At 42.5% G+C, this 27,744-nt stretch overlaps 1 protein-coding gene across 4 annotated transcripts in view; it reads left to right on the forward strand.

Moving 5' to 3' along the window:
• The window catches only part of APLP2 (amyloid beta precursor like protein 2), a 67,428-nt gene that overhangs the window by 18,151 nt on the left and 21,533 nt on the right, over positions 1-27,744 (forward strand). For all 4 annotated transcript variants that reach the window (XM_077306538.1, XM_077306539.1, XM_077306540.1 and 1 more), the window contains exons 2-5: positions 13,707-13,880; positions 16,143-16,272; positions 25,845-25,957; positions 26,911-27,098. In XM_077306538.1, coding sequence (XP_077162653.1) covers positions 13,707-13,880; positions 16,143-16,272; positions 25,845-25,957; positions 26,911-27,098 — 605 coding nt within the window. The remainder of the gene's footprint in view (positions 1-13,706; positions 13,881-16,142; positions 16,273-25,844; positions 25,958-26,910; positions 27,099-27,744) is intronic.

Here is a 27,744-nt window from a genome sequence, read left to right on the forward strand (position 1 = left end):
GTTGAATCGCACAACTGAATGTCTGGTTGAATAAAGACGTATTTCTTTTAGTCCATTCTGGATCTGCTGTCTGTCAATTTAATTGCCTGCCACTGAATCCTAGTGTTATGAGAATAGGATAAAATGTCTGCTTTGCTCCCCATTGGAATGTCAGGGAGGCACTCAGGATCGCCTGTGTCTTTCCTTACTGCTGGGTTGAGAAGAGGTGAAGGGAGCCTGTAAACCAAAGGAATGCTCCTGATCTCTCTGACAGGCACTTCAGATTGGAGGAGCAATATCTGGACAAAAGTATTTGAATGTTGTTGAGTGTCAGTCCCCTGTAGTGAAACTTGCAGTCACACTGAAATAAATTAGTCATTGTTGAAATACATGGCTATAATGATTATCCTTGGATGACACAAAGTACTGACTTCACAGCAAGCCCTGACAAATTTTCTTTGGCTGTAGGAACCAGACCAATTTTTCAGTGTTCAGGGTTTTGGTATTTTAGTGACCATATTTTATAATTTTTGTTACTATGAAACATAATCCTAAACTTTAGCATTTCTTATAATGTTATTCAAGCTGTCCTTTTTAATTGAATGTTGAAACCAACGTGGAAAGATTTGCTTTAAAAAACAAATTCATCTACCTCTATTGAAGGGTAGAGCTAATATATAAGCAAGAACGTCATGCACATTTTTGTGTCATATGGCAAAGCCTATTTTGATATGAAATGGTAAATAAGCTTTATACTTCTGAGGATCACTGTTGGATGCTAGGTACCACAATGAAATTTCTAGGCTTTGTGGTCTAAAGATATACACACAATCCTAAGGATGAATTCTTCACATTGCACGAAGACTGAATCTCTTGTGAGGGCAGATAAGATCCAAAATCCTGTGGATGGTTTATTTAGCTTTAGAATGGGTCTAGATCAAAACTTACATGATAAGCAGTGAGCTGAAATGGAAATCATGACTTCTTATGTAGAACAATGTGCTTGTAGAGCATCTTGCTACTATAAGGGCTGAATTCTTTTACCTGCAGTTTAAATGACGGTTGCTCACAAAAACTTATTCTTTTCAGTTCTTGATGTTGTTACGTGCGAAGTCATGTCCGACCCATCACAACGCCATGGACAATGATCCTCCAGGCCTTCCTGTCCTCCACCATTCCTCGAAGTCCATTTAGGTTTGCACCAAGTGCTTCAGTGACTCCATCCAGCCACCTCATTCTCTGTCGTCCCCTTTTTTTGCCCTCAATTGCTCCCAGCATTAGGCTCTTCTCCAGGGAGTCCTTCCTTCTCATGAGATGGCCAGTTCTTGATACCAACTGAAAAAGAAAATTTGGTTTTTATACCCCACTTTTTCTTTTAATCAAACCCAGTTCTCCAGAATAACCACTTCACCATGCTGTCTTTGTGTGATTTTTAAGTCTGCTGCCTACTTAAGAGACAATGTTTGAGGCTAGTATTGTCTGGTTTATTTTTATCCTAGCCTTCTTCCAAGGAGCTCACAGTGGCTTCCATTTTCTCTCTCCAGCGCCCCTGCGATATGACAGTACCCGTTCCAAATGTCACAGGAACTGTGGATTAGAATCTGGGTCATACTGGACCTAGTCCAACACGCTAACCATGATGGCAATATTGCCACCTACTATTTCCCCATGCAAATTTGATCTTTTTCTAACCTGAATGCAAAGAGGCAAACGTTTTGTAGATGGATTATTCCTGTGTGTGCTTATGCTAGAGATTCTAAGTTCTTGGGAGAATCTCTGTGAAGCAGTTCTTAAAAGAAATACTTCTAAATGGCACTACTGTTACTAAGTCCTAGTAGTGTTGTCCAGTTACATTTTTCATGATGCAGCAGGTATTGGGCAAAGTGGCACAAAAGAAAACACACAGAGCTCTTGTGAAGCTCTTATGATAACTTACAACCATGCAAATGTCACAGCAAGAATACAGTGACTAGGGAAAATCGCTTACCAAGAATTTCAAAAGTTTAGTTAGATTTGAGTCCTGCACACCTTGAAGACCAACATTTTCAGGATGTGAGCTTTTGAGAGTCAAAAGTTCCCTTCATCAGATATCTTTGCATCTTGGGATTTTCGGAAGCCTTGTTGGTCTCCGAGATAATCCTGGATTTATATCCGGCTCTTCCATTGCAGGCCAACATGGCTACCCTCTGAAATACAGATTGGGTGTGGGCAGATTGGCCAGTAGGTCTGTCCTTTGAATGGCTTAGCTGTATCAACTAGTCTGCTGCCTGCTCCCCACAGTCCAGTACATATTTTTGTGTTCCAAAGGGCCTTCTGCTGCCAAATGATCCTGTGTAAATTGCCCTATATTTAATAACCTATCCCTAGATCAAGCAGTTGTACACTTGGGCTGCGATGTGATCTGCTTTCTATTAGAACCAATAACCTCAGTCTTCTCAGTTCATGTTGTAGTTAACAGGATGTGACATCTAGTGTTTGCTTTGACAAATCCTCTTTTGTGTCTCATGGGTGAATTTGAATCCAAGTCAGTTCTGTTTGGAGTACATGTAACGGAGAAACAATACATCGTGATCTAGGGTACTCATTGTCTAACCTGAAAACTTGTTCATACAGCATACTGCATTCAGAGGTCTCCCATTATTCTCTCTGCTTGGGTTTTGCTTCAGAATAGTGACTAATACTGTCAGAAGCAGAGGGTAATCAAGATGATTGTACTACCAAAACCCTAGTAAAAATTCAGGCTACACAGTTTGACATTTAGCAGAAAAGTTGCTATGGTTAGGGAAAATTTTAGATTGCTGTTCTCAAGAAGCTACTCAATTTTTATTCAAAACAGCAAAATAAACTTGCGTAAAACACCTGACAATATTTGGAGAAAGGGCAACAGCCTCCTTTAGCATTTGATTTTCCCTCCTGGTTCCTAGGAGCATTGCTTTCCTTACAGGGCTGATGGATGAAGACTTGCATCTAAGTACGCTTGATTGAAGATCTCTGAATTAAGAGACAACAGTCCGATTTCTATGCAATAAACCAACAATTTCTTAGAGAAATAAGCCATGGAAGTCCTCTCCTTCCTTTTGTGCATGGCTTGGAAATCAAAGACCTCAGCATATCCAAAGAAGCTGTAGTTTGCCACTTGATAAGAATCAGGTCAGATTATTAACAGTAGGTTGTTTTCTTGCCTACATGCTAGAATTTGAATCCCTGAGTTAATTCTTGGCAGGAATTCTGGCTTTAAGGCAGATAATGAATCGTAATCTGTTCCATCAATAGCCCTGAATTCAGTTTAATATTGAAAAACTGAATTTAGGGGCAGGTGGAATGAGAGAATGTAAAGCCGATAAAGGTGTGTGCTCCCCAAACCATGATCTTGATGCATTTTCATTCTCTGTTATTAGGTTGGAAAATCCCCATGGGGATTTCTAACAAAAAAGAGAAGAAATAAAACCAGTAAATTAAAGCAGGCAAAGTAGGCCCTTCCAAGTATGGAATAATTCTATACTGCTTCTTGACATGGCGAAACACAACAGATTCCTGTATAATCAGTATTGCCAATATTGTGTAGCAACCAACAAAATGTGTCTCAGTATATTGGCTTTGTGCAATGAAATACGGTCACATAATTCTTCAGGCATGAACTGGATCTATGTGGCAGGTTCTGTGTCTCCAGCTGGATTAGTAGAATAACTCTTCCTGAAGGCTAGGGGATATGGTTTATAGAAGTGCCCTGGGGAGATAAAAGTGTGCCTCTGTATGTATTTATGGAAAACCCCAAATTATCTTCAAATCTTAATTTGGGTTTTAAAAATCATGCTCCAGCTATGATAGGTTTCTCTCCTTAAATAACCTGCTTTAAAATTAAATCTCTTAAAACTGAATTTATGACTCTTGTGAATGTGTGAAAGGTTGTTCCTGTTTGTGAAGAAAAAACAGGATTGGAAACAACTTAACCCAGTTTATAACACATTAGCTTGGTACAGGGGCCAGAGACTGGCAGGTTACCCCTGCAATCTACTCATCTATTTGGGTGATCTGCAGTGCCTAAGGCAGGGGTAGTCAAACTGCGGCCCTCCAGATGTCCATGGACTACAATTCCCAGGAGCCCCCTGCCAGCGAATCGCTGGCAGGGGCTCCTGGGAATTGTAGTCCATGGACATCTGGAGGGCCGCAGTTTGACTACCCTTGGCCTAAGGAATACCTGATGAGGGTAATTTAAGTCAGTATTCCAACTGTAAATTTTAGAACAAGGTTCTGTCCAGTAACCACTCAGCCTTTGCTTTTGATTAGGTGTGAGTTTTTCGGGATGGAGAAGGAGGGTTATGCAACAGAAAGAGACTAAATTATTGCTGGAGAAAAGAAACATCTTCTAGTATTGATTTTGACTGCACTTTCCTGCAGAACCCTATCACAGCTGTATGTTTGTGAAAGAAGCCCTACTAGAAGACATGATCCATTATTTAAAAATATAATGTATCATATTATCTTTTAGAATTAAAAGCATGAAGTTACATATTTACAAAACTTAGTGTCCATTTTCAGGTTTTAGAAAGGCTTTCTGTTTTTAAATAACTGTACTGCGGTTATAGGATCCAGTTCATAGAAGCATTGAAACAATAGATGGAATATTTTGAGTTAAATTTTTGATTTAAATATGCCTTTTTCTTGGTGATACAAATTGCTGATTTAAATATCCTTGATTTAAGCCAGTCTAGCATGGAACTGGTCAGTCAGGAAAAGATTTATCTTTCATGGCTGAGCACCACAAATCTTAATTTTTTGCTGCTGGCAGTTCTACAGCCTAATTGTGCTGAAATACTGTAAAGCCAGTGAGTTGAAAAAGAAAAGGCTGCAATGAATTAAGCTTTCCTACTCAGCTCAGTCTTTTTCATGTTAAGTTATTTGCCTGGATATGTAACCTAAATAGATTGGTGCAACAAGGGCCGCTTATGAAGAATTCAACATAAAAGGGACTGCTTTCAAACATCAAACTTGCTCAGCCACCATCATTACCATGGATAACCAAGCTGACCTCATTTTGAGCTTAGTGGTAGGTGGCACTACATCCCCACTGAGGTTTCCTTAATAAAAAAGGAAGCAGATTTTGGGACTGAACAACACTAAACACATTGGAATTAGCAATAGTTGTATCACACTTTATGGGTAGGGATTAAAGGTATCCCCTGTGCAAGCAGCGAGTCATGTCTGACCCTTGGGGTGACACCCTCTAGTGTTTTTTTGGCAGACTCAATACAGGGTGGTTTGCCATTCCCTTCCCCACTCATTACTCCCAGTCATTACTCCCCAGTACTCATTTTATCTACCTCGGAAGGATGGAAGGCTAAGTCAGCCTTGAGCTGGCTGCTGGAATCGAACTCCCAGCCCTCGTGGTCAGAGCTTCAGACAGCATGTCGGCTGCCTTACCACCCTGCACCACAAGAGGCTCCTGGGTAGGGGCTAGAATTTCCAAAAAAGGAACCCCTTCCCAAAGTTGTTCTAACTGCTAGTGCTCTGCTCATCTCAGATGTTTTGCTTAATAAAACAAACAAACAAACAAAAACTAAACAAAAATAGGTAACTGGTGTTACTTGGTTATCATTTTATGTACTGTTCAGAATAAATAATAAAATTAAATTATAATCCCAGATTTGCAAATTTTAAACAATTGTGTTCCTGTAACGAGGTCTTGTGGGATATTGTGGATTTGAACACAGTTGTAAGCACCCATGTTAATAGTTATCAAGGGTGACTTTCAATTCTTGCAAGTAAACTGGAAAATATATACTGTATTTATACATAAAGAAGAAATGCAGATCTCTAGTGGGTCCAAAAGAAGCTTTGACTTTTACAAATGTATACCCTGAAACTCTAAGTTGCTACTGACTCACATCTAAAAGTTACTGGACAGTTTAACTACCTCTTGTAGTTAGATGCATGGAAATGAGTGATCTCTATTTTAAGGTCAAAGTTCTTTGGAAAGGAGGCTGTAATGTCGAGGCACATGAGACAGCACTTTTGTGTCTGAGTGCACAAATGCAGACCTGCTGAGAACCTACCCGTGGTGGACACGAGACTTGTGTGGTCCCATGTTCTAAAACCATGCGTGGCTACAGAGATTGGTCTTCTCTAGTATGGTAGCTCGTCTATGGGATACCTATTCCACATCCATGCCTTTGGGCATGAGTCTTTGGAGACTGTAGCCCCAAACGAAGGCTTTCAGTTTTCCAGGCAGTTTATTGATGGGTAGTGGGATTGCTTTGCATTATTTCCTGCATTTAATATTTAAAGCTGATGACCTCTTCGTTTGTTAACTATTTATACCGTGGAGGTAGCTGCTGTTTTTAAGGTCTTGCTGTTTAATTAGTGTTCAGTTGGCTATACTAGATGCTTGGAAAATGTGGAGGATGAATTTTTAAACATCTCACCTTAAATACTATGGAGGAAGAGGTGCTACTTCTGAATGTTCCAAAAGACAGTGAACATTTCAGCAGAAGGCGCAGTTCTAATCTGTGTTTGGCAAAGAGGTGAGGTAGGAAATTGTTTCCATTTCCAGAGATTCACTGATTCATAAAACAAGTAACAATGAATGGATACTGTTGCTCATACGATTTTAAGCAGGTGCTTATCCTTAGGATTTGCACCAGAGAATACACAAATATGTTATTGATTTGTGACTTGGGTCAGTGCTTAAAATCTTTATTTTTAAAAAACCAAGTTGTGAATTCATCTAAAGTTCTTATTTGTTGTCTCTCATTTGGGGGAGGGGGTGTGAAATGGAACTGATGCAGGTGACGCTACAGAGAGCTACAGTGAAAATGAGATGCCCACTGACCTCTGTGAAAGATACTTCAATTCTGCTGAATATATCCATGCTGTATGTGCTAAAATTAATTTTTAAAAACCCAAAAGCTAAATATAGTATAGCAGGTACTTCCTATAAATATTGACACAAAAGTTTCTTTCCAGTGTTTTTCCTGTTGTCCTCCATGTTTCCTTTTGTGGATTTATTTCTGGTTTATGAACTGACAAAGTGCTATTGAGTCCTTCCTGGCACCTTAGAGGAATGGAATGAAAAGTAAAGTTTAATCTGTCTCCAGCCTCTTCCAAGGAAAACAGATGATGCTTCTGTTTGCTACCCTCCCATCTCTAGTTCCCTTGAGCATCTCTGTGTATATGGAGGGAGTCATAAAAAAACTAAAAATGCCATCTCTAGCATCATCTTTGTGACAAGTCATGGACCATTTATGCACTCGGAACTTCGCTGCCCCAGCTCCCATGCAGGAGCACAAAGCGGGGGTGGATGGGGTGCACCGGGCCAAATGCTCCCCTGCGTGGGTGCAGGAAGAGGTGGGGTAACCTGCCACGACTAATACTCCAGCCTGCAGCCCGGCATGAAACCTCCAGTGCATAAACAATCATGGAAACTAGGAAGAGGAGTAGGTTACTTCTGCTGAGGTTCCTGCTTAGCCTTCCTCTATCCAGCTAAATCTTAATCCCCCTCCCCCCCAACACACACACAATTATGGTAATGAACGCAATGGCTAATTTTAATAATTTTGAGAGAAGAAGAAACTCTTTGAAACAGCGAGGCCATTGATTAAAGGCACACTTTGAACCGTACTTTCAAAGGACCAGATCCACATAATTGAATGCTGCTTTTAAGTAAAAATCCTTTCGCCTTCAGATGGGCATTTTACAATTGTTATGGAGGGCATCACACTGTAAATGTGCTGCATGGAACCTCAGGCTCTGTTAAAATCCCATTTTCGGTTACTGCATTTTACCTCCAGGGCGATCAGAGCAGTGTACTTTGTTCTCCCCTCCGTTTTATCTTCCCAGCATTCCTGTGGGGTGACTGATCCAAAGCCACTTGGTGAGCTTCGTAGCAGAGTGTGCATTTGAACCCAGATCTCCCAGATCCTAGTCTAACACTCTTAACAATGCCAGTGCAAGAACAATGCTTGCAGCTGTGCCAAAAGCTTTTGGTGTGTATGAGACACCGCAGTTTATTTTTTGACACTTCTCAGCTGAATTTTCATGGCTATGATAAGAAAACTCCCCCTTTGGACAGCCTGGCTGGAGTGCTGTAATGGGTCGTCTGCTGTAATGCTGGATACACAATGCTGACTCTCATTGCTTTGATTTCGGAGCTCTGCTCCTGATAATTCGGTCGCTAGGTAAATAGCATCTTGAGGGCACATAAGTTAGCCAATCCACTTGTGAACACAAACCTAAGATGTCACTATGGCAACCTCTCTCTGGTGAGACACAAACTATTTGAACAATCCAAGGAGGAGTGTTAGTTACCTTTTCCTTAGTATCTGTGGAGATAAGCCGAGGAGGCGGCAGAAATAAAACACTTTACAGCATGTTTGAGCAGAGCATCAGCTTGACTTGAAGATCTGTGTTTGAAGAAGGTTCAGACAGGCTTGTTGGAAGGATTTCTAATAGGCGGCTGCTAAGGTTAGCCGTACCACCGTTTAGTTTCTGGTGGGCGCATGCGTTAGTCCCTCCTAAAACTGGTTCTTCAAAACTGGCCTTACAACTTCTCCAAATGCTGTAACTCAGAAGCCCTGGACTGTTTTTTTTTTTCCGCACAATGCATCATGTGTAAGCACCAAGGTTAACATTCCAGACACTCCCTGTCTTTTCCTTCTCCTCCTCCTCCTGGCACCCTCCTTTCCAAAACTTTTTATTTGCTCATTTGCTTGTTAACCTCATCCGTGGAATGCAGGCATTTGCTTTTGCCCTCTTGATACTAGAGTAATTCTAGGTTCTTCAAGGCCTGTCACTAAACTGTATGGCATAGTAGATAACAATCACAATGAAATTCGAAAACACAGTGAACTCAGCTGCATATTTTTAGTCCTAAATCCTTTGTTTTTGGTCTTCTATCAGCTGATACTTCTTAATGGTGAAACTTACACAGTATCACAGAGTATGCTATCTTTTTGTATTTCTGTAGCCTCTTGTGGCGCAGAGTGGTAAGCGGCAGAAATGCTGTCTGAAGCTGTCTGCCCATGAGGTTGGGAGTTCGATCCCAGCAGCCGGCTCAAGGTTGACTCAGCCTTCCACCCTTCCGAGGTCGGTAAAATGAGTACCCAGCTTGCTGGGGGGTAAAACGGTAATGACTGGGGAAGGCACTGGCAAACCACCCCGTATTGAGTCTGCCATGAAAACGCTAGAGGGCGTCACCCCAAGGGTCAGACATGACTCGGTGCTTGCACAGGGGATACCTTTACCTATAACTTCATAGGAATATTGCTGAAATCAAATTACCTTTAGACTGTTTCATGGGAACTAGATGCAGAAGAATATGAAACAATGAAAGCCAGTGAAAGCATTTTGTATGCAGCAGGGGTTCTATGCTTAAGTTACAGGTATGATTTTAAAACAAAAAACCTTTGCATTTTCTTATTACATACAAAACAATAATTTTGGGTTCGGAGGTGGGGGAAGAAGAGCTATGTGTGTCTCCCTCCACAAAAGTTCCCAAAGAATACAAAACACAGGAAATTAGCACACTGTTTTGACAAAGGATTATCATTGGCTGTATCTGGTTGCGACACAGATGTAACAGAGCTGATTTTTGCTATATATTTCCTGTCATGTAAGACGATCATTGACGAAGGGTGCTTGCACTCGAAAGCTCACGCCTTGATTAAATCTTTGTTGGTCTTAAAGGTGCTACTGGACTCTGATTTTATTGTCATAAATGAAATACATGAGCTAGGGCAAGTTTGGAGTAAAACAGGGCTGTCTCCTAATATAAGGCTTGACAAATCCCAGGTGCCTGGGTGCTCCAGTGCCTAGAAATGTAATTGTAGAGTTGAGTATTCTCAGCAATCACTTCCTATACTGTCTCTTGGTAATGTTCATTAGAAGTAAAAAATGTATTTATCATTCCACATCAGAATCCCTTGTTCTGTGGCATAAAAATGCATAGGCATGTTCTTGTCATTTGTTAACTAGCCATGCTAAATCAGTTTGCTATTCAACCAAGGATAGATTCAAATGAGTAGCCATGTTGGTCTGAAGTAGCACAATAAAACCAGAGTCCAATAGCACCTTTAAGACCAACAAAGATTTATTCAAGGCGTGAGCTTTCGAGTGCAAGCACCCTTCGTTAGACTATGATCTTCTTACATGACTATGATCTTCTTACATCATAGTCTGACGAAGGGTGCTTGCACTTGAAAGCTTACGCCTTGAATAAATCTTTGTCGGTCTTAAAGGTGCTACTGGACTCTGATTTTATTGTGCTATTCAACCAGTTACTCTCTGTAAGTGCTCCGGTGTTATTCCAATTTGGTTATATGTGCTACCAAAGTGAGCACTGTTGGCCAGTATTGAAATGGAGCTTTTAAAAGTAATGCTGTTATGAGAAATTGGGGAGATATTAGCGGTTAGTATTTTTTGTTGTGATGATTGTTACTCCATATTTTATTTATACACTATTTCTGTTACAGCTTTAATGTTTTTTTAAAATGAGGAATAATGACGAATTTAGGATTAGAATTTGTGGTAGCAATAATAAGAAAATATGGACATAGAAATATAAAATCCTGAAGGCTGAAAAATGAATCTGGTTCCTAAATGTTTTGAATGGCTCCTTAAGTAAAGGCAATTTGTCAAGGCCAGTTCTAATTATTTGCCCTCTTGAGTAATTAAGGAGGCTTACCTTACAATTTGAGCATGGAACTGGCCTCTTGATAGGCTGAAAAGGTTTGATGTAACCGAAAGGTGTGGTTATTCAGCGACAAGTTTCATATTGGTGCTAATTAAAAATGTTGTGAAACAATGACAAATGGCAATTACAGTATTTGCTGGCGTATAAGACTACTTTTCCCCCTGAAAAACATGCCTCCAAGTGGGGGGGGGGTCGTCTTATATGCTGGGTGCACTTCAGTTGGGATAGACATAGTTTCCCATAGTGGCCCATAGTACTGTATTTTGAGTGGAAATGTTGAGGGGTCGTCTTATACGCCCAGTCGTCTTATACGCCGGCAAATACGGGGTAACTATTTTATTCAAGTATTAGCAGTGGTAGTCAAGATAAATGAACAACTCACTATACGTCTCCCCTCCTCCCCCAAATAACAGGGAGAACCTACAATTTCAGAATGAGAAAAAATTAGAACAGACTAAAACATAGTTATAGTGACTATTAAGAGGCATTTCTGTTAAGTAGGCAAATTCCTATTGACTGCCTGCTATAATTGCAGGCATTTTTGGATAGGAAGGGAGGCTTTGCTGTGGGTTATGGGTCAAGCAACTCTCTCCTCTGCCCTTGGAAACATATTATGCTTCCTTTTTTAAAAAGGCAAATTATACAGTGATAGTTTTAGCTTTGTGGAATATATGGCAGTATTTGACTTTGGTCAGATATACTCAGTTGATGATATTTGACATGTCAGCTAACTGGTGTGCCAGGTTTACTTTGAAAACCATAAATCCAGCATGGACTGTTTAAGCTGAAAACCTCCTCCCCCCCTTTTCCCTTTTTTGACATGCATACTGTTGTGACTTATGTCTCCATGCCCTGAAACGCTTCTCAGAGGATACAGCGCTCCTTATCCCAGTAACGACAGGCTGACTTTTCAAGGCTAAAGGCATCCCATGTCACTTATCCTTCAGTTAAGTCAGTGATATTCTACTAAGATAGTAAAATGGTAACATTGCCTTCCATTTCCATCATCGCTGTTATATTGTTGAAAATACCTGTACTTGTCATGTAGCCTGTCTGCCAAGCTGGTAAGATCTACTCTTAAGAGATGGCATTCCTTAGTGCCTCAAGCCCCAGTGAATTATACCTAAGAGTCTAGATGTTAATTAACTTTTGGTCCTAATTGCCAGTGTAATCTTGGAAGCATATTAATTATGTTTGGATGCATAGCTTAACTATAGATAACCGTGTGGTTTTGTGGTAGTATGCTATAGCAGTGGTAGTCAACCTGCGGTCCTCCAAATGTCCATGGACTACAATTCCCATGAGCCCCTGCCAGTGTTTGCTGGCAGGGCTCATAGGAATTGTAGTCCATGGACATCTGGAGGACCACAGGTTGACTACCCTTGTGCTATAGTACTAGATTTAAAAGGGTTATATTTGAGTCATATGGTGATTATACTTGTAATAAGTTAAGGAATAATTTCTCTGCTGGTTGTTGGACATAAACTGGGTTTTACCAAAACATTTCAGTTGCCACTCAGAATCAAATGCACAAAATATACATTATGTTTTCTTCTTTAAAGACTTGGAAATATTGAACAGTAATTCTGAAGATTCTCATCTGAAACTATAAACCTCCTTTGACCTTATTTTAGGAATAGCATCTGTAAAGTTTCATGTCTTGCAGTGGAGATGATAAGCAACTTTAGTGTCTTTACGGAACAAATCCCTGCTTAATCTGGTCAAGTTGATTGATTTTTTCCCCCTGCATATGCTCCCAATTATGATTAGCTCACATATTTTCACCCCAACAAGGAAATCTATTTATTTTCAAATCTCATCGTTTAAGGGGACTGATTCTCCTTGTTTTGGAGGGGAAAAGTTCCTCGATTTCTTTAAAGCTGTAGTTAGTACATCACTTCGTAGTAATCGTCTTTGCCTTCCTAGGGCAGAGTAGCTATGAGTGGGTTTCTTATGGCTGAGAAAGAAGCCTTCCAGTTGACTGGCCAAAATAGCCATTAAACTGTGCATGCCCCTGTAGTCCAGCAGCAGCTCTTTATCCACTGGCTTTGTGCTTTAGGAATCTCCAACAAATGAAATGAAGTTCAGGAGCCAAAGCTGCCTTTGTAGTGCCAATAGTCTTATAGGAGCTGCCAGATCAGTATTCCAATCCACAAGGACCCTAGAAGGAGCTGGGCGCTGGAGTCTTCCAGAAATGGTGTAGTTGCTACCAACAAATGAATAATTTCTGGCTGAGTTAAACATGAATACTGTGAGGTTAAATTAAGATCTCATTTTGGAAGGTTTCATCCCCCCTCCCCCCACATTGCATATTGCAGGCTTTCTGTGCGTGTGACATTTGTGGACGGAATGGAAATGTTGTTCCAGGATTCTGCCTGCCTTCAAAAATTAGTTCATCAGTCAACGCTACAAGCTCGTTGTTTCTGTAAACTAATGGCACAAAGCTTATTGACTAGTGTTTTGCAGGTTTTCTACACATTGACTGACCAGTTACTTGCTGCTAGTGCCAGCACTGGTTTCCCTTGACCAGTATATGAAGCATATAACAGGTTACGTTTATTGTCTAATGGGGTGAGCTTTTTCTTGTTTCCCGAAGTGTGTTGTTGCTCTGCAGCATCAGTATTCACTGTTGCTTTGCAGGTCTCCGCTGGAACTGGTTGAGAGCTGGCTGGTGTTTGGGAGGCCAGATTCTGTGCATAGCTGCCTAGTTCAGCTTCTTGCAGGCGATTACCGTACAGATAAGGTCTAGGGCAGTCTGGCAAATGACATTCAGTCCACGGCTTTGGAAGTCTATCCTTGGATGAAAGTGGGGCTGTAGTTTAGAAGCACAAATGGCAGGTTCCGTATTAGCCTTTTAATGCGGAAAGACAGGGAGCCTGAGGGTTAACCACACTTAACGAATTAATGGTGCAGAAAGGGTTAGAAGCTTCTGTGCGAAATGCAAAGTTTCGGTAGCCGATTCCGGCACTTGGGTGTTGCTTGTTGAGACGCCGAAGGCGTTGGTCGATAATACGTAAAATATGACTACTTTCTCCCATAGGCGCTTGCTGCCAATGCTGGCACCGGGTTTGCTGTGGCAGAGCCTCAGATTGCCATGTTCTGTGGAAAGCTGAATATGCACGTGAATATACAAACTGGGAAGTGGGAGCCGGATCCTGCGGGGACCAAGAGCTGCCTTGGAACAAAAGAAGAGGTTCTGCAGTACTGCCAGGAGGTAAACCATGATTCTTCATCATTTGCTTCAGCCATCATTCAAAAGGGCTTGTGAATGCCCATAGATTTCCTAGGGCAGGGGCAGAGTGGTTTTGCAACTTGGTCAGGTCTTGTCAAAACAGTGTGAGAGTCAGAAAAGTCACTAGGCCAGTGCCCTGATGTGTTTTCCTCCCTAAACAAATTGGAATATATGCAGCACTTAGCAGATCTAAATTTAGAGGAACTGCAATTTCTTAATTCCCTAAATTGTTTCACGTAGCTGTGACATAGTTATTCGAAAGGAGTAACAGCTCTTGACAGTCCATCAGTGGCTTTTCTTAGTACTGGTCCTCAGCATGGCACCTGCCAGGTAAATGAGCATGGCCTGTGTGGTCAGCTAGTGGTTCCAGACTTGAAGCAGCTGCTGCTATGGAGGTTGGAGGATGGGAAAGCTGTAAGCCATGTGCCAGGAAGAGGTTCAGGGCCCATACATTACAGCAGGGGTGGCCAAAACTGTGACTCTCCAGATGTCTGTGGACTACGTCCCATGGGCCATTGCCAGCACATGTTGGACAGCAATTCCCCACCCTTCTGTCTAGCCTTTGCAATTTCATTCCAACTCCTGGGTAGCTCCCAGGAGGAAAGCCAGCTGGTTACAGAGATGTAGTAATCATGGCAGCCACCCGAGAAAAGAACAAATGAGCCACAGTGTGTTGGAAGGGTGGGATTTTCTTCACCTTCCTTTATGAATAGCTTGCTGTCCTCTGGGACATCCCCTGGGAAGAAAACAAACAAACAAACAAAAACCAGAGAGGGAAGCCAGGACTGACTAAGGTTCAACAGTGGTTAGTAGAGACAAACTTGGATGCTCAGAATAAATAATTTGAAGGATTAAATGTTTTGTATTTTAGTGTTATCGCATATGTGTGTGTGGTGGCTACACTTTCTCTTTTCTTTCCTCTCAGCAAGCAGCTTTTTCTCATTCTTAGACTTCTGGCCTTAAAAGATTAAACTAGGTGTCCTTGACCAGGCAAAATCACCCAATCATAATCAGACCAGCATTATCAGCCAATGCTGTATGCCGTTCTGATGCCCATTCCAGCTCTGCTGGCTTCTGCTCCACAGTTGGTTAGATGACAAGACAGCAATAACTGTTCTTTATGCAGCATTTCAGAGAGAGAGATGAATTGTTCCAATCAAGAGAGGTGGGGGGAGGAGAGGACACTGTGGTTCAGTAGAACAGTGGTCCCCAACCTTTTTATCACCGGGGACCAGTCAAAGCTTGACAATTTTACTGAAGCCCTGGGGTGGGTAGTCTTTTGCCAAGGGACGTCGCCGCCGCCTGAGCCCCTGCTCCGCTTGCTTTCCCACCAGCGCCCCTGACGTCCCACCACCCACTGCGGGGTGCTGCCAGTAGCAGCTGCGCAGTGCCACACTGAGGGGGAGCCCCAGCCATGGCGGCCGCCAGAGAACACCAAAGCTGAACTGGCGGCAGAGTGGCAGGGCAGCCCCCGAGGCAACATCCAGGGAGGAGGATGAGGAGGAGCCGCGGCCCGGCACCGAATGATCGACGGACCGGTGCCGGTCCCCGGACCAGAGGTTGGGGACCACTGCAGTAGAACATCTGCTTGACATGCAGAAGGTCCGATACCCAGTATCTCCAGTTACTTATCTGGCAGTAAGTGATGCAAAAACCTCTACCTGAGATCCTTGAGAGCTGCTGCCAGTCTGGGTAGGCAATGCTGACTTTGATGGACCAAGGTCTGATTTAGTATAAGGCAATTTCATGTGATCTATGTGATCTGTTGGGATACTGCATTTGTAAGAGAGATGTGATGGTGTCATCCAGGCAAGCAGAGCCACATGAATGTCACACATTTGCTATAGTGTTCAGACAACACAACAGCATTCCCCTTCTGTCAGCAACACTGAGCTTAGTGGTAGTCAGTGTTATATTTTTTTTCCTTTTAAAGGTGGGTTGACGCATAAATGCTATTTTTCTCCCCAGCATTGAGGACTTTCATTCCTTGCATGCATGTTTTGCCTAAGGAAACAATATAAGTTTTGGCTTATATTCTGATACTTCACAGGGTTTTTACTCTTAGGTTATTTTTCATTATGGGATAACCCAGTACAACTTTAGTTGCATCTAGTCACTTTTTTGTATCCCCCCCCCCACGGACTCTCTTTGATTAGATGCTATTTCTTCTGGTTTTTCTACTTGACTCTCATCTGGCAGGCATGTATCTATTCTTCTATTTACTGTGTATTACTTTTGGAACAGATCTATCCAGAGCTCCAGATTACAAATGTGGTGGAAGCCAACCAACCTGTCACCATTGAAAACTGGTGCAAAAAGGGCAGGAAGCAATGCAAGGGTCATACCCATATTGTTATTCCCTATAAGTGTCTTGGTAAGTACTTCTAAGTTAACATTTTAATTCTGCATAAACTTTTCTTTCTTTTTTAAACCATTTGCATGTAGGGTTTCCATTCCTGGAGGTCTTCATACTGTCACCATTAGTGCTAAACTGATTTTGACATAAGTGTTCTGATCTATGGTAAACATCTGGTAAAAGTGTCCATGCAGCATGTACATAAATAATTTCAGTCTGGCTTTAATGAAATGGATTAACATGGTAAGACCTTAGCATTTATTTTTGATTCAGCTGGTCATGCGTATCAGTCTTTTGGTATGACAAGAAGATCTAAATGTACTTCAGCACACTGTGATAATTGCCTAAGTCATGGCCAGTTGGCATGGCAAGGAACACTCATCTTCCACTGGAATGAACTTGGAAAGCATCTATCCATCCAGTGTGTTTTCTTGAGTGGGGCCAACTTGGTGTAGTAGTTAAGAATGGTGGCCTCTGATCTTGATGCCAGGCTTGACACTCCACCTTCTCCACATGCAGTCTTCTGGGTGACCTTGGGCCAGTCCCAGTCCTGTCAGAACTCTCTCAGGCTCACCTCCCTCACAGGGTGTCTGTTGTGGGGAGCAGAAGGGAAGACGATCATAAGCTGCTTTGAGACTCCTTTAGGCAGTGAAAAGTGGGGTATAAAACCCAACGCTTCTGCTGTTGCTTTTGTCCTGTGAACCTAAAGTGCTTGATGTTGCCAAGTGTTCTCTGATTTCAGGGTTTAAGCTTTGACTCTAGAAAGCTTACGGAATAAATTCACACTCTTGTTCTTTGCTACTACATGGATAAAGAATTTCGCCCAAGTAGTTAGCAATGAGCTTCATCCTAGAGCATGAGGTGTTCAGAACCAATTGCTTCCCTCCCTGGACTTTGCACCAGTAGATATTTGAAACACCCTCGAGATCTGGTGAAAGAGTAACTTTGTGGGAGGATTTAAGATGGACTCCGTTTATACCGGTTTCCTGTGCTGAATCACAAACTGCTCTTTGACACAAGTATTGGTCTGTAACACTTGTTAGTGGGTGGTAATCTTTTATCCTTGAATCAGGGAGGATCACACCTATGAGATCCCGCTCTCATAGAATCATAGAATCATAGAATCATAGAATCATAGAATCATAGAATCATAGAATCATAGAATCATAGAATCATAGAATCATAGAATCATAGAATCATAGAATCATAGAATCATAGAATCATAGAATCCTCAGTCTTACTGTGCGTAGAATGCTTGTTTGGAGTGGGCAGCATGAATTCCAATTCATTACATCCTCCCCTCTCTCTAGGGAAAGGGCCAAATACTTCTGTCATTGCACGAAAAAACGGTAGCTAAAGAAATGCCACGTTGACTGGCAGTTCACTTGGCAGTCCTGATGTAGCGTGATTGACTCTGCCTTAGAATTTTTGTGTTTATGCTCGTGGCGGCTTGGAGGAAGGATCAAGGGGTTGCCATGCTGAGCTGTTGCATACCTCAGATCTCAGAATATACGAAAAGTTGAAACAGCATATTGCATACTCGAGGAGAAAAATCTAGAATGGGAGTTGTGGGTGTGAAGCTTCCCTGTCCTTTTGATGAGGATCATTCTGCTAAGAACAAAGTCCCGTGGAAGCTCACGGACTTCAAATAATACCTTACCAGTAGAATACCTTTTGTCATAGAAGCATGGGGGATCCAGTATCTCCATTGGCCTGGAACGAAGCCGCTTCTCCCGATGCGATTGCCACAGAGAAGCCAACAGAAACTGGCAGTGCGGAAGCGTCTTTAATTAGTAGATGCCTTTAGGCTGGAATTGCCGCTTATAGCGGCAGCATATTTGTGCTTAAGTTTTTATTGTCTTGTGTATTAAACCGAGGGCTTGGGTGGAGTGAGAGCTGCCTATATGGCAAACTTCTTCCCACTGCTCTCTCTCTGGCTCATTATGTGGAGCAGCTGCCACACAAAGGCGCTTCCAATGTCTCCACAGTTGACCGTATCAGGAGAAGCTACTCACAGCTGCATCAGTCGTACAGGTTAGGCTATGGTGAAAGTGATCTGGCTAAAAACACCATATTAGCTGTCACGCTGATATCATGGCTCTGAGATTCTTAACATAACAAATGGGTCTATTAACGCATGTTAAATAGATCCAGGTTAAATGCTGACATCTGTTAGATCAGGGATAGTCAACCTGTGGTCCTCCAGATGTTCATGGACTACAACTCCCACGAGCCCCTGCCATCAAATGCTGGCAGGGGCTCATGGGAATTGTAGTCCATGAACTTCTGGAGGACCACAGGTTGACTACCCCTGTGTTAGATTATCACAAACAAGGAAACTCTGCTTGTAAAAGGTGTCGTTCTATTGTAGTCGGAGCATGCTGCTGCTTCACTTCCTTGCTGCATGAGCCTGTCCTTTAACAGGATTTCAGCCTCGGATGAAACCGTAACTTTTCATTCCTTGCTGGTTTTCTTGCCTTAGCCTTTCCTTATGTTGCTGGCTAATCATTTCTCATTCCCAGTCTCACTGATCTATAAATGTGCTACACAGTAGGATGGTGGGAGCTGAAAGCTAGGCTGAGCTTGGTGAACTGTGAAAAGGCAGACCTTAGGCTATTCAGTTAAGCCAGGCTTTCTCAACAAGGGTTTCATGAAACCCTGGGGTTTCTTGACAGCCCTGGTAGGATTTCCCAAATGGGTGGCAGTTAATTAATTTTTAATATATATTTTAAAATTTGTTAAACATTTATGGGTGATATGACCATATATTGTCATGTCGACTCACCCACCCCACCCAAAATGGCCAATGATGGGCCTGGAGAGGGTAGGGTGGTGAGGGGCCCAGGTGGGTGTGTACACAGCTATGTTTCCCAAACATGTTCTGCATGGTCATACCACTCCTGGGGGTTTTCAAAGCCTGAAAAATGTTGCAGGGGTTTCTCAGTGGTAAAAAGGTTGAGAAAGGCTGAGTTAAACCTTTCTCTAACCTGGACATGCTTTATTGCATGGGCTTTCTACTGAGATATTAGTAATATCAGCAGCAATCTGAAAGGAGCAAAGACCATATCAGAATGCTGGAAATCTGCTATACGCAGTGGATACTGTTGGTGGACAAGATGGCTGAATGGGCTGTCCAGAGTTGGATTGTGCTCTCCTTAAAAAAAGCTTTGATCTGGTCATTGTTATCCATATTCATATACATCTTGCATGGTGTTGCCCTTGAACACAGGAAACTTGAACTGATGCAGGGAACAACAAAAAGATTCCTGACATGGGCTACAGAGAACATTTTCCAGGCCACCTCTGGGCTCAATTCAACATACAGGTGAATTTTTAAAATGCCAAGTTACTTCATACTTTGGGCACCCAAAGAGTTGTCTACTCCGGCTGATGAATGTCAGCCTCTGAGGCTTTCTGCCCTCATCTAAATGCAAATGTAATAAATAAATGAATAAATCTGCGGAAGCAAGATCGGTAAACACCAGAGACTGGGCCTCTTTGGTTGTGATGCCTCAGTTGTGAAATTTTTTGCCCTCTGATTTCCTGATACCAACCTTGCTGAGGTTCAAGCACCAAACAAAAGCTATTCCTCCTTCCATTGTCTTTTGGCACACATTTGCTTCCCCGTGATTTTTGTTTGTTTCCCACTTGCTTACTATTAGGCTGGATGGTATAGCTTTTGCTTTATCCATGACCTTGGTTTTGCATCAGTCTCCAATTATTTCATGCTGAATCCTGGCGTTTCTTCTAAGTATAGTTGTATGTTTCAGATATGATTGTTGATTGCTTCTTAGAGGCACCAGGTAAAAGTGAGGGATAGCGAAGTCTTAACCCGGTTGTTAAGCAGAAGGAAGATTTTAAAAGGAATGACAAGCAAATGTGTCCGTTTAACTAGAGGTGTGTGTTTGTGAAAGGCCTCTGGCTAGTTGACTCACAGTGAGCCATAGGCAAGAGACACTAAGGCATGCTTTGCCAGTGGCTCCCTCTGCGTAGTGGCCCTGGGTTTCTTTGGTAGTCTCCTGTCCAAGTACTAATCAGGGTCAACCTTTTGTAGATTCTGAGATCAAACGAGATCAGGTAAGCCTGGGCTATCCAGGTCAGAGCTGCTTGGCGTCATAAGCGGAAAGTAGTCCATAAAAGTTGCAGATTTCTTTTTGATATTGGCTCACTTTTCCATTTGCTTTTATCAGCATGCAGGACAAATATAGTTGCGAATGTGTATGACATTGTTGCCACATGTGGAAGCAAAATATGCAATTTGGAGTTGATTTGGCTTGGCTGAATTAGATATCCAATGTTGCTGTCTATGCATTTTGACTAGTTGGAACTTGTGCTTTGGATTTTAAACATTTTGCTAGTTGTGGACCTGGTGAACTGCGTCCTCATGAGGGCACAAATACATTCCATAAATACATGGGGGCACATAAATACAGCAGCAGTGAGCAGGGCGGAGAACTGGAGCAGAGTCCACATGTACCTGCTCCTGTTCTGCTGGCCACCGTCACTGCCTCTCCCACCCCTTCAAAAACGCAAGCATGACTGTGGCCTAGAAACACCCTCTTTCCTTTCCCATTCTAGTGCTGTAATGGGGTGATCTAGTTCAGCTTGGAAAAGCGCCTTTAAGGCACTGGGCCCGATGCATGACAGTGAACATCCCTGCACCAATTTGAAAGTGGAGCCGCTCTGCCCTTTCCCTTTAGTGACTCTGTGTGGCATATCCGATTCTTCTTCAGCAGCTACTCCCAGTGTCCCTTTTAAACAGAGGAAGTTAGGCTTTTGTTTTCTCTAGATTACAAGGTGGAGGTGAACAGGAGTTTAGTTGAGTCATGTTTGGATGCTCCCTTTTACTGCTCATAGGGTGTGGGGGGAAATCCATACAGAAGCAGCCTTAAATCAAAAGGCGGAATATTAGGACTCCAAATTTGCTTGAAAGGCCCTTGTTTCTTGTTTGGTTTTCAACCAAATCAAAGCACCCTTTGCCATTTCACTAGCAACTTTTTAAATGAAGCCGTCATAGTATAGATGTTGGACTTGCTGGCAGAGAAGCTTTTGTCCTCAGGCCATGTGAGGAAAACTGATGTTAATACTAATCTGGCTCTGAAAAGTCCAAGTTTAAAAAAACCTTAGGGTTCTGTTTCTTTCAGTTGACTATAACTTAACAAATTCTGATTGGATGTGATTAGGAAGTAAATTCTAAATGTGCAATCTGCAGCATAGCAAGAGCATCACATTTGAAACAAATGAGGCGATTAATGAAGGCTTAGCATCTTCAAAACCCTGAAGATGTTGACTTAGCTTTTAAAAAAATATATAATTAGATATTTTATTTTAAAAGATTACACATTACAGAAGTATAATACAAAACAAGTAAAAAAAGAAAACATCAAATCTTTTTTTCTATAAAACAGCTTTTAGAAAGAGGAGAGAGGGGAAAATAGCCATAATATTTACAGTTTACATTTTATAATGCAGTTGTTTCTTTCCATCACATTTTGCTGTTCTAGTATAGGATAGGACTCCATTTTCTTCTGAAGTCTAATGTTAGTCTGCTGTGCATCAGATATATGTTTTGCCATTGTCACATATTCACATATTTGTTTCTCTTTGCCATAATCTTAAAGTTGTTTCTTCTATTTGAACTAGGGGCCAAGCCCATTGCATTCAGGAATACAACAGGCGCTAGATTGGGTGGGGTGGAAGAACTCTGCAGACAGCCTCCCCCTCCCACCAGGACCAGGAAAGGCTGAAGGCAGCTGTTAGGGAACTCACTGGCAGGGGCAGTTCTAACGCAGTAGGGATCTGAAGCCTCCGAGCCTCAGAGGGAAGTGGCAGGAGGAGGGGGTGGTCAGAGGTGGGGAACAGAAGGCGATTGGCTGGCCTCGGGACAGACAGGCAAGTGGGTTGGAGGAGGAGGCACTCAGGGGCAGGAGAGCCACCCTGAGTGTGTGTTAAGCTTAAGACATCAGACACACTCCTCCTCCAAGGCCTTACCAGAAATATTAAATGTTGATATATGTTTTTATGTTGGCTCTGTTTCCAATTGATCAGTGTCCTGAGTCCATAAAATGATTGTTCACCAGGGTAAGTGTTGGAGCCTTTCCTTAGATTCACATCCCCAGACACAGGCTTAGTGGATTTGTGTTGCATCTGGCTGCATGCACATTCCACCTGTCCTAATTATGTGTGTTTCCCTAACTGGAAATAACTCCTTGCAAAAAGGCCTGTTGAAGGCAGATAGTAGAGTGTCCTGACTTGAAATACTACCGCTGTGTTGAAAATCACCTTGTGCCTGACAGGGATTTAATTAGTAAATGAACTAAAAAAAGCTCAGTTTGGAAATAGTTCGGTTTGTGTCACTATGTGCTTTGTATTCTGTTGTATTCTGCAGGATCAGCTCTAACCATGCTTTAGGATGGTTAGGGCTGATCCTGCATTGAGCAGGGGGTTGGACTAGATGGCCTGTATGGCTCCTTCCAACTCTATGATTCTATGATTCTGTGTTCTATCCACGGCCAATGTTTTAAAAAGAAAATGCAGTTCTCCCCTGGTTCAAGGACTCCATCCTTGACGGGTGGTTCTTGCTGCTGTTGCTAGGGAGGCAAGACTTTAAAACTACTTTCTCTTCCTGTCTCCTTGCTGGAACCGTCCACTAATGGCATTTTTTTAGAAGTCCACGATATAACCTATATTCACTATGGATGCTGGACACCCTTCCTAATGCTGCTTGGTATAGATTGCAGTATTGAGAATAGGATTTTATACTTACATGAAGCAGCCTTATACTGAGTGTGACCGCTGGTATCTCAGGTTCAATATTGTCTGCTCTGACAGGCCGTGGTTCTTCAGGGTCTCAGGTGCAAGTTTTTCACACCATCTACTGCCTGATCCTTTTCAAATGGCGATTCCAGGGACAGAACCTGCAGTCTTCTGTGTTCAAAGCAGATGCTCTACCACTGAGCCATGGTCCTTCCCCAGAGGTGGTGGTGGATTTATTCTGGTTCCATTTGCCTGCCCTTCCATTTTCAGTCCAGTATTAGGGGCAGTGACATGGGAGGGATAATGGAGCTCTGTGTCCTGCTGGTGGTGATGTCTGACTATCTGCCCTGGGGAAGGATGCAGTGGTGGTCTTCCTCTTTTCTACTTTTTTTCCCTAGTGGCAAGTCCCTTCCTTCTGGACATTCAATCAGTGGTCTCCAGGCCAGCCAGAACACTGATTGGTCTCTGCTAGAAATGCAAACCCCCCCCCCAAAAAAAGGGTGTACCCGTTCTTCCATTGGTTGCATCTGCATGGCATTGCTTGAGAAGGGGAGGAGCTGCTGCTGTGATTGGCCTGCAGTCTGCTGATGCTGCTGTGATGCTTATGTTTGTGGACAGATGCAGGAAACACAGCTGCATTAGTGATGCTTTCTGTCGTCTGCCCTCAATCTTTCAGCCTCAAAGACCTGCAAGCTATAAGCATCTGTTCTGTTTCCCAGTTGGTTGCTCTTCTCTTTGAGCAAATGACAAACTGTATCCCTTAACTGAAGGACTGGCTCTGTGAAGTGTGAATCCCATAGCCATGATATGACATAGCCAGTCTTGTAGGACAGCAACTCTTACCTTTCCATTGTTGGATTTAGCACTAGTCTTCTGAGTATGGAAACAATTCTGGATTACCTGTTTACTCATCTATCCTTTTTCTCCAGTCCTGCTTTTAATTTAACTCTGTTTTCAGTCATGCAGCCATTTCATACTCGTGACACTTTCTTTGACCTTTTTTCAAACCACTTCTGTAAATGTTTTGCTTTGTCAGTCTTTTTCCCCCCACCATTTTTCCCCCTCTTGCTTGGATCCACCCCGAAGCCTCTGCAGAATTGACATTGTGCAGTCCTGGACAAAACACTGCCTCTTCGAAATGAACAAGTGAGGGTGGCCACATCTGAATAACCCCCAAGCCTTGTGTATGCAAGGGTAGCATACAATAACACATGAATCATCTCCAATGTCAGTCATTATGCAGTGCCTCCAGCAGGTAGCTGACACCTTTCCCAGCACCTGTTTTAGAAAGTGGGGTGTGCCAGGTGGAACTATTGGCCATTGGAGATTTGATTAATTATAGAGATTTTTAAAATGTTGTTTTGGCAGTGGCTGCCATCAGAGTACAAGGATCTTCACTGTGTGATGGAAGGGAAGTAGAAGAGCTATTTTTATATACCCTACTTTTTACTACCCGAAGGAGCCTCAAAACGGCTTGCAAACACCTTTTCCCTTGTGTCCCCACAGCAGACACCCTGTGAGGGAGGTGGGGCTGAGAGAGCTCTGAAAGAACTGTGAGGGGCCCAGGGTCACCTAGCTAGCTGCAAGTGGAGATGTGGGGGGAATCTAACCAGGTTCTTCAGATTAGAGGTTGCTGTTCCTATCCACTATACCAAGTTGGCTCTCAAGAGCCTCTTCTTACCTTCAGGGGTCCAGTTCAAACCCTTCTAATTATGTTTAATACAAGATGTCGTAAACCAGGGGTAGTCAACCTGTGGTCCTCCAGATGTCCATGGACTACAATTCCCATGAGCCCCTGCCAGCAAACACTGGCAGGGGCTCATGGGAATTGTAGTCCATGGACATCTGGAGGTTGATTACCCCTGTCGTAGACTAATCCTTTGAAAATATACATTATATATGGTGTTGTTGATATGTTATTTATGACTGTCTTATGCATTCAGACTGTTCTATGTATTACCCCTGCAATGTTTTCTGTGAACTGCCCTGAGCCATATGGGAGGGCGGTATAAAAATCTAATAAATAAGAATAATAATAAGAATATGGCTAAGCTTGCTTCAACTTAGTTTATCTACCTTGGAGAGACCTGTGACTGGCTCAAGGTCACCCAACCAGCTGCATGCAGAGGAGCAGGGAATCAAAGCCTGTTCTCCGGTTTAGAGTCCTCCACTTTTCACCACTATATTATGCTGGCTCTCTTTTGTGAGTGGCCGTTTTGTAATTGGCTCCATGCCCCGCAGCAGCCGTGGTATGTCAGAATTCCAAAGGCACCCACAAGCTCAGAAAGACTGGAAACCACTGGATATAGTTCTGAGTATGTCCTTTGGCACAATGTTGCTAGTGCTACTAAGCATGCATGAAATGGCCTTAATTGGAAGAGTAATGAACATCTTGAACTCTTAATGAATACTGGGATGAAGGCATACATGGTATCAATTTGTTGGTGGTTAGGTCCCTTGTTATAAAATTTTGCTGTCGAACTTATTTGTGCTTGTATGTGTTATGTATTCAAGGAAAAGTGAAGTATCTTCTAGCACTAAGCTTCCAGTCACCTTGAAATGTCTGTCTGAATAGCATATTTCCTGTTTTTCTTCTGTTTGGGTTCATTTAAAATTCTGAGCACTAAGAATGAAGTAAGAGATCTATATTTGAGCAGCCCTCTAAGCATAGAAGTGTGTTAACCTAATTTATTTATGCGTCTGTGCATGTTTCATAATTCTTACGAGTCCAGTAACAAGTGCCCCTTTTCTGAGAGGAAACAGAGAAGTGCTTTGAGCTGGAAACCCCCTTGGCGCCCCTTCATTTCCCATCTCTTGCCTCTCCTCTCTTCTAGTGGGTGAGTTTGTCAGCGATGTCCTCCTGGTTCCAGAAAAGTGCCGGTTCTTCCACAGGGAGCGGATGGACGTGTGCAAAAGCCACCAGTATTGGCACACTGTGGCTAAAGAGGTAACTAGCTACGAGATGAGAAAGGAGTGTCAGAGGAAGAAAGTGCAGTGTGGAACTGTCGGAGAACTTGAGCCGTAATATTCAGAAAGCTTTGGTTTTATTCTGGGAGTAATTGTAGGCGTTCAGTCCAGAGATGGCATTTTCAAGTTTAGTTCAAGTTAATTGAGTTCTGCTATTCCTGAACTACCAAAACAAAGCAACTGAGTTCATAGGCCTCCCCCGCCCCTCCCTTTTCCCCCCTGTCCCGTTCATGGCATAATGTGGAATTGCAGTTTTCTGAATATCAAATACCCAGCTGAGTAGTTGCATTCAAAATCAGATTCATTTATTACTGGGACAAAATAATCTATAATTAAGGCTTAAAGCAGCTAGATTTTGGAATGCTTGGGGTTGCCTCCTGAGCCAGATATTTTGTGAAGCTATTAAATCTAAGGTTCTTTTCTTTTGGCTCGGGATCCTCTTACACATGCTCCTGGGATTGGTTTCTAAAAATGTTAATAAGTAGTAACATTCCCCACTTCATGTTCTTCATGTAAAATGTATAATTATATGCTGCTCACGTTTGGACTTCTGTATTATGCAGCTTTCACGGTAAAACGTGCATTGTTAATGTCAATATTAAACTTCATACTGCCCATGTAGTTCTCTGGGACAAATTGCCCCTTACTAACCAGTTATATCATAGTGGGATAATAATGGTAAGCTGCCACCTACACCCATGGTGTTCTTGGCTTTATGAAATGTTTGCTTGATCAATTGACTGACATACCAGCTCTAGGTAGGAAGATGTGCTGCATGATGTTACCCCCAGTTTTTTCGCCACACCTGTCCGTAAAGTATCTGATGCAGCACTATACATACCTGTATCTCATCTCTTTGTTGCTTGGGTGATATAAGGTGCTTCAGTGAGGCGAGGGGTGCTTGCCTAACATTTCCCAAAATGCTCCCTCTAGGCTTGCTTAACGGAAGGGATGATTCTGCACAGTTACGGCATGCTGCTACCTTGTGGAGTAGACCAGTTCCATGGCACAGAGTACGTGTGCTGCCCTCAGGCCAAAATTGTGGATGAAGCACTTTCCAAAGAGGAGGAGGAGGAGGATGAAGAGGAGGAGGAAGATGAAAACTATGACAGTTATAAAAGGTAGCCCAATGAAATCAGAGTCCAGTAGCACCTTTAAGACCAACAAAGATGTATTCAAGGTGTGAGCTTTCGAGTGCAAGCACTCTTCGTCAGACTGTGATCTTATTAATTATTATTATTATTATTATTATTATTATTATTATTATTATTACATGACAGGGAATATATAGCAAAAATCAATTCTGTTACATCAGTAGACTGTGTCACAACCAAATACAGCCAATGATAATCCTTTGTCAAAACAGCCAATCAATCCCCTAGAATTCAGTGTACTCTATAAAGAGAATCCAAAATGCTGCTATTAGAGATCAAAGGCTATCACCTCCCCATATGTTGTTTGCTCCATACAACTGTGAGACATTCCTCCCAGGGAATTGCCGGTCACTATCCCAAGGCCAGGAAGTCAAACTCAAAGATAGCCGTTATGATTCTGTTCTCTGATTCTATCTATGCTGTTTTCCCATTGGTCATGGCAGCCAGAGCATTCATGGCGAAGCGGATGCCGTATCAAAGGAACAGAAGACAGTGATGTCACAATTCAAACCTACCTGCCAGTGTGTGCGCATAAGCATATGCCTAACTTGATAAACACATTTTTTATTTGTTCAGTCTTTTAAAGTCTTCCCCACCCCCACCCTTTTCCTCC

The sequence above is a fragment of the Paroedura picta genome, chromosome 12 (genome assembly GCF_049243985.1).
Source record: "Paroedura picta isolate Pp20150507F chromosome 12, Ppicta_v3.0, whole genome shotgun sequence".
NCBI lineage: Eukaryota > Metazoa > Chordata > Lepidosauria > Squamata > Gekkonidae > Paroedura > Paroedura picta.